Source organism: Schistocerca serialis, chromosome 3 (genome assembly GCF_023864345.2).
Source record: "Schistocerca serialis cubense isolate TAMUIC-IGC-003099 chromosome 3, iqSchSeri2.2, whole genome shotgun sequence".
Lineage (NCBI taxonomy): Eukaryota > Metazoa > Arthropoda > Insecta > Orthoptera > Acrididae > Schistocerca > Schistocerca serialis.
This window is the reverse complement of record NC_064640.1, coordinates 259,707,170-259,726,255: the sequence shown is the minus strand read 5'-3', so window position 1 is coordinate 259,726,255 and position 19,086 is coordinate 259,707,170. Positions and strand designations below refer to the sequence as shown.

Sequence of the window (19,086 nt, the reverse complement as noted above, 5' to 3'; positions counted from 1 at the left end):
AGTGTCAGTCCTATTGCTAGTTGGGAATTTTCTCTTTAAGTTGGGAATTTTCTCGTTAGTTGGGAATTATCCTTAGTTAATTAGAGCAGCTAGATTTTTGTACGTCAGAATAACCAGTATGCCATTATTGTTCTGTAATTCACACCTAATGCTTTAAATGACAAATGGCATAGAACATGGAGGAAGAGTTGTGATCTAGTTTTCTGGGAAATAACTAAGTAATTGAGTGTGTCACCCTATCAACTGCAAATTACATTGTTATTCAATAATTTACTTTTTTGTTTGACATATTTCACCTATGAAAGAAATTTCTGCAATTAAACTCTAATTTGCTTGTGTATGTGAGGTGTAACACAAATATTGTTGAAGCCAAGAGTCAAGAAGAAGGACACAGACTTCTTTCTACTACTTGAAGCAAAAGTTTCTCTGAACCTAAATCTGACTACGGTTATATCAATTTCTGAACTTTTAAAAATATCAGTGCCACAACTATGAATAGTTATTACTTAACTGAACTCTTGTTATAACAGTAACATGGAAAGTTCTCAGTTTGACATAAAGATTTTGTTGATATTAGTGAAATTTTGTAGTTTTTACTTCATGCAAAATCTTTGGAAAAATTCTGTCTATACAGAGTTTTAAAGTAATCATTATTTACTTGTTTTATTCATGACAATAAAGTGAAATATCCAAAGAAACAATTTTCTTTAAAAAAGTGTCAGCAAGAGGAGGAAGGAGAATAAAGCCCACATGTAGCCCTTGATTTCATTGTGCAATTCACAGTCTAGGTGACAGTGTAAGTGTCCAAGCAAAATAGTTTGACAGCAACATTAAGAGAACTGGTGTACTTAAACTGTTGTGCTTGTTTTATACAGTGCAACAAACCAAGATGAAAGTCTTTGCTTGCTGTTTCAATAAGAATTTCATATGTTGAGTTTACAGTAGAAAGAATTAGTGAATACCTATGGATAAAATGAAATTAAACATGTTTGATAAAATCATGCCTCTGAAACAATGGGCAGAAGCTCAGGCAAAGGAAAAGGATTTCTGAATGGAATTTACTGGGATATTTTCTACATCACATATATGTGTAGTCAATACAAATCTGAATGTAATGGGAACCAAACAGTTACTGAACAGTTTAATATGGCTTGCAGAGAAGAAATTGATGAATCAGTACTACAAAATAAACTCAGTTAAAATTCGTAATTGATTTAAACAGTTCAATTGGCCAGGAGGCATTTCCTGACCTTTTAAGAATTCTGACATATGACAATTGTATAAAACAGAAGCAACCACTGACATAAATAATCATAAGACAGTTTCATTGACTTATCAAGTTACTGAAAAGAGTAATTTTATATCAAATGGAAGCTTTCTGCTGTAAATATGGCCTTCTAAATAACTTGCAGCATGGGTTCTGGAAAGGGTAATATGCAGCAACATTGGAACTTTTCTGGATTTGCCTAAGATCTTTGATTCTGTGAATCATGCAGTACTTTGATCCAAAGTATAAACTTATGGTATAAGAGGATTAAACTAAATTTCTTAAAGTTCTTATATTTGAGATAGAAGACAGCATGATAAACTATGTTCTAAGAATAAAGATAAAATACTCAAAGTAAAATCTACATAGAAGACTCACAGCTGTGGAGTCCCACAGGAAAGAATTATTGGGGTATTTTTGTTTCTTGTGTATATTAATGACATAACAGAGCCATAAAACTCAAAAGTAGTGCACTATGTTGGCGCTACATCATTTATTATCTTGTACTGTGCTGAACAGCCACAAATGCAAAACATAAAGATAACTTTGATGTAATCACAGAACATCTAATCTTGTAAACTTACATTGAATAAGTACAAGACTGTAAAAAATCTCAAGTGGACATAAATATTGAATCACTGTCTAAAGCTGAAACAACCAATAAACTTATATATGCAGGTATTGTGATTGATGAACATCTTACATGGAAAGAGCACACAAGGCACATCAGTAAAAAAATTAGTTGCAATGTTAACTTACTAAAATCTCTCATAAATATTAACTTCTCCTGTTCTTTAACAAATACACTATGGATTAATCCATTCGCATTTTCAATATGGTATTGAAATGTGGGGTGGGGCACACACACTCTGCATGGATAGGATATTCGGGCTACCGGAAAGAGCAGTTAGAATAGTATATCCTTAAGACAAGTATGTTGATAAAAGAGAGTGAAGAAACAAATATAATGAATATGGACAGTCATAATTACAATACTCAAACCAGATGTGCTTATCATAGGATACGGAATAATAAAAGAGCTGCAGATCACAGTCTACTTGCAGCTAACAAGTAGCCAAATAACATAAAGTAACTTTGTGGAAATCTTTTTAAGGACAAATTGAAACAAGTGTTTCCTATAGTATGTTTATACTAACTCAAAGATTTTTGGACTTCATTATTGCTAATACTGCATTTGTATATCAAAATATATAAATGGTTATAATAGAGTGTCTTTCCGCCGTCCACCTAACCTTCGTAACCTCTTAGTTCATCCCTATGAAATCCCCAAACCACCTTCCCTACCCTCTGGCTCCTACCCTTGTAACCGCCCCCGGTGTAAAACCTGTCCCATGCACCCTCCCACCACCACCTACTCCAGTCCTGTAACCCGGAAGGTGTACACCATCAAAGGCAGAGCCACGTGTGAAAGCACCCACGTGATCTACCAACTGACCTGCCTACACTGTGACGCATTCTATGTGGGAATGACCAGCAACAAACTGTCCATTCGCATGAATGGACACAGGCAGACAGTGTTTGTTGGTAATGAGGATCACCCTGTGGCTAAACATGCCTTGGTGCACGGCCAGCACATCTTGGCACAGTGTTACACCGTCCGGGTTATCTGGATACTTCCCACTAACACCAACCTATCCGAACTCCGGAGATGGGAACTTGCTCTTCAGTATATCCTCTCTTCCCGTTATCCAACAGGCCTCAATCTCCGCTAATTTCAAGTTGCCACCACTCATACCTCACCTGTCATTCAACAACATCTTTGCCCCTGCACTTCTGTCTCGACTGACATCTCTGCCCAAACTCTTTGTCTTTAAATATGTCTGCTTGTGTCTGTATATGTGTGGATGGATATGTGTGTGTGCGAGTGTATACCCGTCCTTTTTTCCCCCTAAGATAAGTCTTTCCGCTCCCGGGATTGGAATGACTCCTTACCTTCTCCCTTAAAACCCACATCCTTTTGTCTTTCCCTCTCCTTCCTTCTTTCCTGATGAGGCAACAGTTTGTTGCAAAAGCTTGAATTTTGTGTGTATGTTTGTGTTTGTTTGTGTGTCTGTCGACCTGCCAGCACTTTCATTTGGTAAGTCACATCATCTTTGTTTTTAGATATAAAATATATGAATGGTTATAAATGTTTATGTAATAGTATTTAATGTACAAAAGATGACAATTTGCCATACTGTAATGTTATTATGGACTAATAAAGGTTATTATTATTATTATTATTATTATTATGCAATATATTTACAAAGCTGGTAAATGATTAGATACCCATAATTAATCGCACTCTATTTTTAAAGCTATGATTTAATTGTAACCTTTTTCTTTCAGAATTTTTATAAAAATGAAATAAATCGCAAAGAAATGTATCTGAGATACATTTACAAGCTGCATGACTTGCATTTGCCTGCTGAAAATTATACAGAGGCTGGCTTTACAATGAAGCTGTATGCCGACCAGCTAAGTTGGTCAGACAAAACACTTGTATCAGATCCACACTATCCTGGTCTCACAGAGCTGGAGCGAAAGGAGCAGTTATATCAGCAAATTATTCATTACTTTGACCGAGGAAAGGTAAGATATGTTATAGCCTTTGTACAAATCTTTTTTTTTTTTTTTCACTTTTGTAGCATTGTGTGTCTGCAGATCTTCTAAAGTGAGTAGGTTCAGCAACATTTATTGTTCATTCATCACTTACGCATTCATTGTATTCTATTGATCCCACTGGGAAGGATTTGAGAGTGGTGATAGTGTTCACAAAAATGACAAGAGAGTGATAAAATACTGTAGACTAACCTATAGTGGTACCACATATTAAGCGAGTGTTTATAACACTTTGTAAAATTTTGCTCTGTACTCTACTGTGTGGTCTAGAATGGGAGCAGGAGTATATGGTAGAGAATGGAGGGCGATGAGAGAGGAAGGTTTACGGTACAATCTGCACTCAGCACCTGTGCATGTCATTGCAAGGTTCTTTTCCATTGCCTCCAGAATGGCATTTCTTTGCAGCAGAAGTTTCTCCATAGTAAAAGATATGTTATATTCCCCAGTTCAGTTTGCTATTCCTTCTTGTTGTTGTTCGTTTACCATATAATACAACTACCCACATAAATAATATAATTTGTAGATGGTTGATAACTCCTTTATTAAGTGTGTCTACTGTATTTTCCATTTATCAAGTAATGTTTTTTTCCCAGTGATGCAGTTACCTATTATGAGACACTGCCTAAAAGAATGCTGCACAGATATTCAGTCAGATCTTGATCAGATTTAAAAACAATACAATGACTGTCAGCTTCCTTTGAATATTTAGAAATGTAAAATTGTACACTTCACAACACAGTATGATGAAAAGTGGTATGCTTTTTGTTACTGTGTCATTGAGTCATAACTAGATTCAGTCAACTCATACAAATATCTGGCTGAATAGGCATCTGCAAAGGGGTCCAAGAGGACACTTGCCCACCACATGGAATTTGGAGTAGGCTACAGAATTTTTATTCATATAATGAGTGGATAGCCATCAATTCTCAAGGTTATAATAATTTTTTTGTGTCACCTTAAAATTTAGTTACTGTATTTTATTGACTATAAGATGCTTTGGACTATAGGAGGCACCTTAATTTTTAAGCAGTTTTTAAAAAAAAGTAACATTTTTACCATTTTTATTATAAAACTGCAAAGCCAGACTAAAAAAAATCTTAGTTTATAAAACCAAACTGACCTTTAAAATCCCTGACAGTTGTCATCTGAGCTTTCTTCTTTTATGTCTTCTCTCACTCTAGATTAAGACTTGTTTGATTGTAGGTCATTTTAAAGCTACCTTTGGTGTGAAATCATGTTGGATTTCATTCATTATTCATTTGTTCTATAACCTCTCTCATATGGACATTAAATGGTTTATTTATATCAAAAAGTTGCAGTTCTGAAGTAAGTCTTCCCAGAATAACAGCAAGCTCTGTATTTCCCTAACTCAGTTTCTCTTCCACAGAATTTTTCAAATGACTACTAAACTGATCTAGCACAAAAAGAGAACTGTTTTTCAATAAAGCAACTTTCCTTCTCTCCAAAACTCTGTTAATCCATAATTTCATACCTGCCTCATCCATCCAACTCTTGCCATGTATGTGAACAACACCTGGCAGAATTTCAGAAGGTTTTGGCACTGTTTTGCACTTGAAAATGATCATTGGATTAAGTTTAGTACTGTCATCACAACATGAAAGGGCAACAGTGCAGTGCATTTTTTCATGTCCACATGTTTTCAGTTTTAGCACCTTTCATGGCAATAGTTCTGTTACTTGGCACATCAAATGTAAGTGGAGTTTTGTCAATATTTGCTATTTGGCTTAGTTCCACACTAGTTTTCTTTCAGTGTTGAATAATAAAGCAATAGGAAGATAATATTTTCTCTTCATACTCTTGTGGCATTTTCTGAGCTTTTTTGGTTTGCTTTGGATGCTAAGTCCATGACGCTTCATATATCTGTTGCACCTATCAACTCCACCCTTAAAGTCTGTTAGGTTCCATTGTAGTGCTAGCTTATGAGCATGTATTTGAATCGTTTTTGTATGAATTCCAATGTCATTTTGATCATGTCCTTGAACCCATTTCAATACATCATCTTCTAGTTTTGGCCATTTTGCAATCAGTCCTCTATTTGAACACTGAGTCTTCTTCATTTTTTTCAGTTGTTCTTTACTAGCCTGCCAGTTGCTAAAGGTTTTTTCCGTTCATGAAGGGCCAAAATGCCACTCAGCTGCTCTGTTTGCATGTTCTTCTGCATATGCTATTACTCTCAATTTATAGCTCGCATCATATGAATACCTTTAATTTCTTTCCATTATGAAACTAGCAACTAACAAAAATATTGTACTGTTGCAATAACACAAATCACTTTCAATTCAAATTCAAAGGCATCATAGACTGCAATGACCTACATAGCGTTCTGGGTTTGTGATGGCAGTGTGGGAGGGAGACATTGTTAACAAGCTTGTGAATCCCCGCAACTCATGTTTGTTGCATTGGTGCACTGCTGCTACCAGTTAAATCTAGTGTTGTCAGACAGATCTGGTTTCCCATGGCATCAAATACATGACCATTTTTAATGCTGGCAGGAATTTTAAATTAAACACTGGACATTTTTATATTAATTTCGAGTATAAGACACACCTCAATTTTTGAGGCATTTTTTGAAGAAAAAAGTGCATCTTATAATCTGTAAAATTTGGTATTATGGCATGACATATCTTGAAACTGACCAACTCATTAAAAATTGCAGTTTAGAGCCTTGCCTCTCCCCAAGAAAAAATACTGTAGGTGTCCATGCCTGAGTGTCTCAATTTGTCGGCATATGAAATGGAACAATCACATAGGCTCAATTGTAGGTAAAGCAAATGGCTGACTTTGGTTCATCAGTAGATATCTGGGACAGTGAAGCCTTTCTACAAGGAGAGTGCTGACAAAACACACAAACATGCCATGTTAGAGTATTGTTCAAGAGTGTGGAGCCCATACCAAACAGGGCTATCAGGAGGTACTGAATGTACGCAAAGAAGGGCAGAATATGTGATCACAGGTTTGTTTGAATCGTGGTTGTGCATTATTGAAATGCTGAAAAACCTGAAATGGAAGACACTTGAAGATAGATGTGGACTATCCTGCAAAAGCTTACTTTAATAATTTCAAGAACCAGTATTAAACAAGGAATTTAGGAATATGCTACAGTATCAATCCCTTAGGGACCAAAAATACAAGATTAACCTAGTTACAGCATGCACAGACACTTTAAACAGTAATCTTTTCCACATTCCATACATTATTTGAATGAGAAGAAGTCCTAGTACACAGTGAAATGGGAAGTACCATCTGCCGTGCACTGTACAGTGGTTTACAGAGTACTGATGAGGATGTAGATGTACTACACACCTTTCCACATTTATGGAGTGTTCTGATGCCTCCACTTTGCTACAGTCTCACTTCATGCTCTACTAAAGCTTCTTTCCTATTCCCAAAAATCTACTCAGAACTGTTGATGGTTACTTTTACTTGCAGAAACGTGAACAGAATTTCAGTAAATGATCATTAGCAAGAGAGATACTAATCTAATTAATTGAGGTTCATTATTATATTAGTTCATGAAAATGGTTTTACCATATTACTTAGGTAGAAGTAAATAGGTGATATGATAGCTATTTCAAAACAACTCAATCTTGACATAATTAAATAAGTATACTGAAAAAAGCAATAACCAGAACATTGGAGATTATGTCAATTAGTCCAGAATAAACAAGTCCCACCCTTTGTCCAAGTCGTGGGAGATGGGCAATGGTATGAAGTAGGGGATTGCCTGTAGGAGCGAGGTATAGTGGGTACTGTGTGTGCTCCAGGACCACTACGGTAGGTGTGAAGGTCCCACAGGAACCCTGAAAAATGGTTGCTAACAGGGCTCTGGTAAAGCTACGATAGGCCCAGCAAGCCAGCAGTGGATTATGATTTCTCCTTTCAAAAATAGAATGGGCCTTGGAAAGGACAGATTTAATTAATGACAAACTGGCTATAAACGAGGACTAAGATTTGGAACATTAAATATACAAACATTTACTGGAAAGGTGGAGGAGAAGATAAACATGATGGAAAGAAGGAAGTTAGACCTATTGGTGTTACGATACTTAAAAAACAGTCTTGATTGCATAGTTCTTTTAATCAGAGTGACCAGTCTCATTCCTTAAGGATCATCTTCAGACTCCAGAACAGCAGGTGGACTTCCATGGAGCAGGCTGCGCGGATCCATGACGCTGAACTGACTGCTGAAATGAGATGGAAAGGAGACGGAAGGAGAGAACTGAGGAAAGGCTACTGACTGTACTGCAGTGGAAATGATGAGGGAAAGAGAACTGGATCCAGAATAATAGTAAGAGATGGATTAAAAGAGGGAGTGAAGAGAATAAGTGATAGGATGATGAAGACCAAAATATCACTCAAGGGGACGACCATAGAGGTAATACAAGTGTATGTGCTGCAGGTGGGTTGCATTTCTGAGGAGAAGCAGGAGTTTGAAGAGGAAATGCAGAAGCAGATGGGAAGGAAGAATATGATAGTAATGCGGGATTTAAACTCACACATTGGAAGAGAAAGACAAGGCTGTGAAAGTGTGCTTGGATCAGAGGGTTGGGGCTGCTGAAATGAGGAAGGTGAAAGACTATTGGAGTTCTGCCAAAGGAATGGCTTGCTGGTTGGGAACTCTTGGTTCAGGAAAAGAGAGAGCCTCAAGATTACCTGGTACAGTCAAGACTTAAAAAGAAAGTCAATAGTTGACTACTTCCTGTACAGTAGTGAGATGAATAGGAACATCAATGACATTAAGGTAATACCATCAGAGGTCTTGGAAAGCGACCACCGTTTGCTGGTAATGAACCTGAGAGGGACTACGGATAATAAAGGGACAGAAAACAAGGAAATACAGATAAGAGTATGGATGTTGAAGGAGGAAGAAAGCAGGCTACAGTACTACAAGTAGTAAAGGAAAGCATCCCAAAGGATGAACCAAAAATGGTAGAAGAGGAATGGGGTAGATTCAAGGGAACATTAGTAAGTGTGATGGAAGCAATATGTGGGAGGACAAGCAACAAAAAGAGATGGAAAGAAACACCCTGGTGGAATGATAAAACAAAGGATATAATACAGAAGAAGAATAGAGCATTTAGGGTAGGTTCCAGAAGAGAACAGTAGAGATAAGAGAAGAGTATCAGGCAAGAAAAAAAGAAGCAAAAAGAGTGGTGGCGGGGGAAAGAAGAAAGTGGACGGAACAGTGGACCAGAATGATGGAGGAGGATACTGTAGGTTTAAAAATGGTGTTAGATGGGATGATTAAAAGTAAGAGGAAGAATGGTATGACAGATTATGCTCGAATTGTGAACAATGAATAAGGAGGAACTCAAGAATATGTGAAATGAGTATTTTGAAGAACTCCTGAACCTGAATGGAGACCTGGATGAGAAGGAGCAAGCCAAGGAGAAAAAAGAGGAGGAACAGAAAATTGAAAAAGACCTTACATGGGGAGAAGAGGAAGAGGCATTGGGAAAGATGAAGGGAGGGAAGTCACCAGGTCTGGATGAGCTAAATGTAGAGATGGTGAGAGCAGCAGGAGAGGTGGGGATACAATGGCTATATTGAGTAATGAAAATTGTGTGGAGACAGAAGATGATCCCAGAAGAGTGAAAGAAGGGAATAATTGTCCCAATCTTTAAGAAGGGAAATAGAAAAGAGTGCAAGAACTATCGGGGGATAACATTGATGAGTCATTGTGCAAAGATTTTTGAGAAAATTTTGGAAGCACGGCTCTGGCTCTGAGCACTATGTGACTTAACTGCTGAGGTCATCAGACGCCTAGAACTTAGAACTAATTAAACCTAACTAACCTAAGGACATCACACACATCCATGCCCGAGGCAGGATTCGAACCTGCGACTGTAGCGGTTGCTCGGCTCCAGACTGTAGCGCCTAGAACCGCACGGCCACTGCGGCCGGCTTTGGAAGCACAAATTCAGGCAAAATTAGAAGGAAGAATGAGAGAAGAGCAACATGGCTTTAGAACAGGAAGGTCCAATTTTGGCTGTAACACAACTGCAGGAACATCACTATGAATATGGGATAGATCTACTAATGACCTTCCTGGACATCGAGAAAGCATATGATAGTGTACGCAGAAGCAAAGTGTGGAAAGCCCTGGAGAACATAGGAGTAACAAAACAGATTATTTGGAGGATAAGGGAAATGTACCATTGAAGTGTTAGCTGTGCGAAAGTGGGAGGAGAGAGATCAGCTTGGATTGAACAGAAGAATGGCTTGAGGCAGGGAAGCGCACTTTCACCATTACTCTTCGTTGTAGTGATGGATGATATAACAAGTACAGTAGCACCAGTAACTGATGAAAAAAAGATGAAAGCTAAGGTGCGTGCAGATGATCTGGTGATCTTGGGGAATAAGGAGGAGGAAGTACAAGAGCAGTTGGATGTATGGGAACAAACAGTACAAGAATATGGGATGAAATTTAGTGTAAGTAAGAGTGAGATGATTATCACAACAAGAAAGAAGGAGGGAGGAACAGCTGGAATAACAACTGATGGGGAACGATTGAGGGGAGTGGAGAGTGTCAAGTACCTAGGAAGACTGATACAGGAAAATGGAAAAACGACAGAGAAATAAACGAGTGGGGGAGAAAAGCAGAAGCATTTCAGAAGAGGGTTGAGAAGCCTGATATGGAGCAAGGACGTATCCCAAATCAGTAGAAAAGCTTATATACTGGTCATACTATGTCACGATCCTGACATAATGCATCAGAAACCTGGGTTATGAAAGGAAGAGAGAAAGACAAAGTACAAACTAGTGAGATGAAATCCTTGAAAAACAGTATTGGAGTGACAAAGATAGACAGGTTAAGAAATGAGAGGATCAGAGAGTTAATGAAGGTGGAACCATTACATGGGGAAGATAGAGAAATCAAGGCTGAGATGGTATGGACACGTTAAGAGAATGGAGGAGAAGAGGATACCCAGGAGGATACACAAGATGAAACTGGAAGGAAAGAGACCAAGAGGAAGACGAAGAGACAGATGGCTGAAAGGAGTAGAGGAATGCGTCCAGAAGAAAGGAGAATACTGGACCTAGGTGAAGATGGAGAGATGGTGGCAAGACAGAAGACGATGGAGAGGCCTATGTTCCATGCAGACCCAACCAGAGGCTGGAAACTGTCCAAGTGACGATGATGATGATGATGACAGATGAAGGTGAAAGTCTTGAGAGACTAGTTAGAATAATGAGATATGAATATCAGCTTTACAATTTTAATAAAATTTGCAAGTATCTATTAAATTTGATGATGCTGCTATAGTACAGATCAAAGGCTGGATTAGTAGATTTTCCTGTTTTTCTGTCACATCATACAGAAATTGCACCAACTTCTGATAATCAGATATTACTATTTATGGGATAACGAATAGCAAACACATTAGTACTGATAAATAAAAATTACCTTATATTTTGTAGCCTGGAATGTGATATTTAGTGGAAGGAGAAGAGAGGAGAGGAGAGAGTAGACAATCGAGATTTTTATGCACTTTATTTAATTCTTTCATTGCAGTTTGTGTTATATTTCACTCATCTGATGAGTTTGTTTTTCCCATATTTGTTACTGTTATTATTTCAGTCTTTTCAGTAACTACTGGATTTTGAGTAAAATCTAACAATGAAAGGGTATGTTTTTTATCTTCTATATTTATTTGATCTTATTTTGTCTGTGTTTATTATCATGTGCTTAAAATAAAATCATTATTTTCTATTTCTGTTGCAGTGCTGGGAGAAAGGCATCCCCCTCTGCAAAGAATTAGCTGATCTCTATGAGCATAGACTCTTTGACTATGCTAAACTGAGCCAAATTCTTAAGACACAGGCCAGTTTCTTTGATAACATTCTAACACAGCTTAGACCAGAGCCAGAATACTTCAGAGTTGGATTTTATGGTTTGAGCTTTCCATTATTTGTTAGGGTATGTAAAAATATGTATAGATTTTCCTTATGTCTCCTTTAACTGACTATAACTACCACCTGTTGTTAGACAGAGTTCTTTCTTTGTTTTAGAGCATTAGATAAACCTTTTGAATTTTACTGTATCAGCAAATTACAAGACAGTACATTTCCTGCTGCATTTGTTGACAAAATGTATAAAGTTATATTTGTTTCTCAGATGAGCTAACACAGTGAACTATTATCATTCCCAGTAAAATGAACTATTGTAAATATGTTCTGTCTGGTTATTTATGACATTTGCCTATACTCCTTTGTAATTTTTACTCAGTTATCTTGTTGATGTGTGAGTGTGTTGTTTGATAATCTTCTTCTGTATCTTGTCTTGTTGCTGATAATATTACTTCCAGTAAAAGGAAATAAAAAGTATAGTTGCTTTACATTGTTGGTTGGGAAACTGAGGAGGGTAGTTTCAGACATCATACCAAAAATACTCTTTATCTCCCTTCAGACTGTCAGCTTGTTTTCACAAACTATGAATGCTGTGTTTCCAGTTTTACTGTTAAGCTTAGATGACCATACTAAAAGGTCACGATACTTAACATCCCATTCAACAGACATAGTATACTCAACAGTACATTCACTTAACTCAGGAAATTGCAGCGTATTATGGTTGATAAGAATTTGTTCACTGCAGTTCTTTAGTCTTATTTTTGCATTCTGATGATGCAAATTTGCTTCACAATCAGGGTTTTAACAGATTATCTCTGTATAATGGAGGCAGCTAAGACAGGCCATACAAAATACAGGGTGGGGCCAATAAAAGTGGCCCAGAGAACAGAGTTCCAGGGAGCAAAGAAACACAGTAGAGGAAGGGAAATACAGTACTAGCCTGATTATAGCAGATGTTGAAAGTGACCACCATTCATCTTTTGGCACGTTTGGACCCTGGTCAGCAAGTTTATGAAGGTGGATTGAAGATGTAATACCAGAATTACAGCAGACTCATCCAAAATGTTCTGCTGCAATTCTTAAAGACTATGGGGGTTGTTGTAATACACCTGAGACTTGAGGGCTACCCACACAAAGTAACTGCACACTGACAGATCATGTGAACTGGGTGGCCAGCAAGGGCCATGACAAGACTGACCTCTGCTAACAACTCTGTGAGGCATGAAAATTGTGTAAATGTGCTCCAAGATTCAACTGGTTCTATGGGCAGTTGCTCCATCCTGTTAGGTTGTGGTTATATGCATATATTTACGTCCAGTCATATCCACTCACATGGGCCACTTTCAGTTGCCCCACTCTGTATATCTAGAACAAGTAAATGCATCAAGATGAGGTTTTTGCAAAGTTATGATGGACAGTGTGGCAAGTTTCTGATGTATGCAAGTAGATTTTAAGATTAATAGCTGTCAAATTATGATTCTGACATTTTTATAACTATATACTTTTTCTGTGGCACTGTGGAAACCTTCAAAGTGGACTTAATTGATATAACATGTGTGGAACTTAATCAAATATTAACAGAATAACAATGCTGCAAATCACTGTCCTCCCATCAGGAGATGAACTCCAACAAAAATCTTGCCTGTTGTGCCAAATGCAAACAAATACATGAATCATATACAATTCATGTACATATTAGTATGACTATCATATCTAGCGCACAAAGTGTTGATGTTGAGCATTCATACATGCTATAAAATCATTGAAATTCATGTGGACTTATCAGAGGACAGGCTCATGTTATAAGCCATCTCATGTATTTATGAGTTGTTAATGTTTTCTTGTACACTCCCTTACTTTGTGCAAGCCATTTTACGTTTTCTGAATGAATGATCCAAAGTCACCAAATGTTCTGTAAACAAGCTGTGAAATTATTTGTGAAGTAAGGGCAAAAAATCATTCATGTTTGTTCTTCATAAAATGCCTTATGTCCAGTGGGATATCTTCCAAAAACTGTAGCAACATATCTGCTATGAACTGCAGATATTTGTGGATATTTAGTTCCATCGATAAAACAGGGACATTTCTCAGTCAATATGGATATCCAGCTGACCATTAGTGAATACTGTGAAGTCTGATTTGCCCAAGGTTTGGAAACAATGATTCATCCAGAAATAAAATCTTGCATAGAAACACTGTAACAACTTGCCATTTTTTGTAGCTCCTTTTGGAGAACTATAACTGATTTTGAAAGACATTGTCATGAAGCCATTGATAGAGTGAAATGTGCACAGGTTGAAGTGCAGTAGCCATTAATTTTTCCAGAACACTCCTTTGTCTGATACCACTTGCACCTTCAAGCTGCCTTGTGGTTACATGTGGATTGTATGTCACTATTGACGGAATGCTAGTTGCTGTTCTTTCATCAGTTGCTGTTCTTTTTTTGTAGGCATATTTTATTCTTCTAAATTCCAGTTTGTTGTAATTTTTTGATAATGTTTGCAAAGAGAGATAGTGAGGAATTGGCACAATCAGGATACTTTCTGCTGTACAACCACACCACTGCTCTAACCGTTTGGTGACATTCACCACAAACAAAAATCATATCCACATTTTTTACTATTGTATACATTATGAAAGTCTAAATAGCTTCAGGAGCAAGTTGTCTGATCACTACAACAGCAGGCTTTGAGCACACAAGTACCCACAAAAAACCTTACCTGAGTTACATGTATGCTTACTGTAGAGACATTTGTGGAAACTCTTCTCTTGACAGCAGGGAAATGGTCTGTAGTGCTGTTTGATCAAGTTCCACAAATGTTATGACACTGAAGTGAGTTTTGAAGGTTCTTCCCAATGTCACTGAAAAAAACTATCTACTTCAATTTAAAAAAAAATGTAAGCTGGTGTCATAATTCAGGAACTATAAATAACAAAAATTACTTGCATACATTTGAAAACTAATAGTAAACTGAAGAGGAAGGGAAAGGTCAATGCTGGACTACACAAAGAAAGACAAAAAGAAATAGCTAATATCAGGGAGACAACAAAGGTCAGTGACACAATGGAAAGAGTGTATATATTGAAATGGCAGTGTACAGGTAATGTCTCTCAAAGAAAAGATGTTAGGTGCTGAAAACAAGTACTAGAGTGGAACCTAATTTACCAAAAAAGGACCAAGGGGAAGACCACTGGACAGATGGGATGGAGACTTAAGAAATACAACTGGAATGAATTGACAACAGAAAGTCCAAGACAGGCAGAAATGTAAGAACCTGCAGGGATCCGGTGTTGCACTCTTACTCAAAGAGGCCACATCGCAAATTACTGAACTGGTGGCTGGTGGTGGTGGTGGTGATGATGATGATAATGATGATGATGATGATGATGTTGACAGTTAGAAAATGTGCCATGTTGTCTGTTATAACTTAGCAAAAACTATACCTAGATATATTTACTAACTCTGGGTAGATATGGTATGGGTTCTCTTAAGTATCTCACTCTATAAATTGGGCAGTGTGGATCTCAAAGTAAAATGAAATTTTCAGAAATGTAACATGAAATTACTGTATATGTGATTTAATATGACTTAAAGTGTAACTTAAGAAACCCTGGCTGATGAGAATGATAAATGATGATGCCATTATCTTAAATATATTGCCAGAGACCAAGAACTACACAGTATAATTAGAGAAGAGAAAGAAGGTACATTAAAGAAATATCATATAAAACAAAAAGTAGTGGAACTTGCAGTTGATAACTAAAGGCAGAATTAAAGGCAGGAGAGAACATGGAGAAAAAGTGGAAATCATGACTGAAAAATGATAGACAACTGATGAAAATAAATGATACCTAATCACTGATACCAGGTGCATGAGGAAAGTAATCAGACTGACAACACTGTGAGTGATATGGCAATGCTGTGTTGTTTTACTTGTGTAGACCAATGTGTTCATTCTTTCCTGATGCTCAGTCTGAGTTTCAGCATCATACGGACATTAGTGAAGCTGTGTTTTTGTTGCACATAATGAAAATGGAACAATGGAATATAGAGCAATGCTATGCCATCAAGTTTTGTGTTAAGCACGGGGAATCCACAAGTGTGACTTGTGTGAGTTGAAACAGGCCTATGAGGAATGTTCCATATCAAGGACACAAGTTTTTCACTGGTGAAAATCATTTTTGGAAATCTGAAAACACTTTAAAGACACATGAAAATGTCAAACATATACATGCTATTGTGAGATCAGACCAACATTTAACAATAAAGATGATGGATGACTTGTTAAATTTAACACTTTTACAGTACATCAAATTTTGACCAAAGTTTTGCACATGTGGAAGGTTTGTGCCTAACTGGTGCCAAAAGACCTCACAACTGAGCAGAAGGACAGTTGAAGAAAGGTGTGCATTGATCTTCTTGAGAGGATTGCCAGTGACCATGAATGGTTCAGTTGTATGATGACAGGTAATGAATTCTAGATTTTTAAGTATGATCCTGAGACAAAGCAGCAAAGTGAGGAGCGGCACAGTGAGACATCTCCTCAACTGAAAAAACCTCAAATGAGCAAATAAAAGATCAAAACAAGAATGAGTTGCTTTTTGACAGTAGGGGTACTGTGCATAAGGAATCTGTCTAGCACAAACTGTCAACCAAGGTTTTTTCAAAGATGTCCTTGAAAGGCTCAGGAAGCTCAGGAAAAGGGTGAATTGAGTGAGACTGGACATTGCAGACAAGTGGATGCTGCAGCATGACAATGCCCTATCCACTTCTATCACAGAATTGTTGACCTCAAAAGGCATTGCTGTTGTTCCAAAGCCCCCCTATTCCCCTAATCTGAGTCTTTGTGACTTTTTCTTCTTTTCCCATAATTGAAAAATGTCTTAAAAGGACATCATTTTGGGACTGGATAACGTTCAAAAGAATGTGACCAACATTTTAAAAGCTCTACTAGTTGAAGCCTTTCAGACTGTTACCAAGACTGGGAACAATGATTCTGCCACTGTATAGCTGCTGTGATTAATGAAATTGTTGTGTGAAGAAAATGAAATGTTTGGTAGATGGCAGATCAGTCTCATTAATTTTTTCACACATCTCGTACATGCTGCAGAAAACCAAGAAGCTATGAAAAAGTCAGTGCAAACATCGTTTAGTGGATATTAACTTGAAGAAGATGAAATCTGGAAGTATAAAAATGTTTTCTATTACCCTAGAGCAAGGTGACACAGTAGTTAAGACTCTGGACTTGTATTGGATCTGAGCATAGTTCAAATCCTTACCACCCTATGATGATTTTGGTAGGGTTTCCTAAAACATTTTCAAATGAGTGATAACTAATTTTTCCTTACATCTGAGATAATGCATCACATTACATGGCTGTTATGTTTGGAGACTAGCCATGTTCGGAAGTGACTTATGGACAAATAAACTGTTTAGACAAGAAGAGAAAAGAAGCTTTTGAAATGTAGTGCTACAGGAGACTGCTGAAGATTAGATGGGTAGATCATGAAACTAGTGAGGAGGTAATGAAAAGAATTGGGAAGAAATGAAATCTGTGGCACAACTTGACTAAACAGTGGGACTGGTTGATAGGACACATTCTGAGACATCAAGGGATCACAAATTTAATATAGGAGGGAACTGTGGGTGGTAAAAATTGTAGAGGGAGATTAACAGTGAATATAGTACGCAGATTCAGTAGGATGTAGGTTGCAGTAGTTATTCAGAGATGAAGATGCTTGCACGGGATAGAATAGCATGGAGAGCTGCATCAAACCAATCTTTGGACTGAAGACCACAACAGTGTGTCAATATGTTGTTCAACTTTTAAGTTGGCTACCTCAAATTGATTCCATATTTTTAGATTTCCAGAAGGCTTTTGACAGTGTTCCTCACAAGCGTCTTCTAACCAAATTGTGTGCCTATGGAATATCACCTCAGCTGCACTACTGGATTCATGATTTCATGTCAGAAAGGTTGCAGTTCAAAGTAAGAGATGGAAAGTCATTGAGTAAAACAGCAGTAATATCCGGCATTCCCCAAGGAAGTGTTATAGGCCCTCTATTGTTCCTGATCTACGTTAACGACATGGGAGACAATCTGAGTAGCTCTCTTAGATTATTTGCAGATGATGCTGTCATTTACCATGTTGTTAAGTCACCAGATGAGCAAAAAAAATTAGCAAAATGATTTAGATAAGATATCTGTGTGGTGTGAAAAGTTACAGCTGACCCTGAATAAAGAAAAGAGAGAAGTTATTCACATGAGTACTAAAAGAAATCTGCTAAATTTCAATTACACCATAAGACACACAAATCTGAAGGCTGTAAATTCAACTAAATACTTAGGGATTACAATTACAAGTAGCCTAAATTGGAATGATCACATAGATAATGTTGTGGGTAGAGCAAATCAAAGACTGTGATTCATTGGCAGATCACTTAGAAGGTGCAGCAGATCTACTAAAGAGACTGCTTTCACCGCACTTGCCCACCCTGTCCTGGAGTATTGCTGTGCGGCATGGGATCTGCATCAGGTGGGACTGACAGATGACACTGAAAAAGTTCAAAGAAGAGCGGCTTATTTTGTATTATCGCAAAATAGGGGAGATGGTGCCACAGACACGATACATGAATTGGAGTGGCAATCATTAAAACAAAAGCATTTTTTGTTGCAACGGGATATTCTTGTGAAATTTCAATCACCAGTTTTGTCCTCCAATTGCAAAAAATATTCCGTTGGCACCTACCTATATAGGGAGAAATGATCATCATGATAAAATAAGAGAAATCAGGGCTCATACAGAAAAATTTAAGTGCTCGTTTTTCCCGTGCGCCATTCGAGAGTGGAATGGTAGAGACAGCTTGATGGTGGTTCATTGAACCCTCTACCAGACACTTAATTGTGAATAGCAGAGTAATCATGTAGATGTAGATCCTTATTATTGGTATTTGAAAATGTTTTACTTTTAAAGGCATTTTTGTTTCTTCAGCAAAGTGTTTGGAAAAAACCTGGGTTCTTTATTTTATTACTTCTCACTAAAAAGTTACCTCCATATTCAACCACTAAAAGATTTCAATTTCTGGTATGTTATTAAAATTCATGTTGATAGATTCTTGTTTATTTAAATAAGTAATAATAATATAATAATAATAATAATAGAGATTTTATTGTCTTTAGGCCATTACAGCAATTGACAACGTCAAACGAAGTTACCATTTATAATACAGTGTGATAAGGTATTAACTACTGAAATATTTTAGCTTATATTACAATAAATGTACAGTGGGTCATCTGTTGGATTACTGCGTTTTACAGTTCAAGA

The 19,086-nt window shown here is 37.2% G+C and overlaps 1 protein-coding gene across 1 annotated transcript in view; it reads left to right on the top strand.

The window, feature by feature from the left end:
* The window catches only part of LOC126470030 (dedicator of cytokinesis protein 3), a 1,043,796-nt gene that overhangs the window by 962,879 nt on the left and 61,831 nt on the right, over positions 1-19,086 (top strand). The window contains exons 26-27 of the mRNA XM_050097517.1: positions 3,617-3,859; positions 11,637-11,831. Of these exons, the coding sequence (XP_049953474.1) occupies positions 3,617-3,859; positions 11,637-11,831 (438 nt within the window). The remainder of the gene's footprint in view (positions 1-3,616; positions 3,860-11,636; positions 11,832-19,086) is intronic.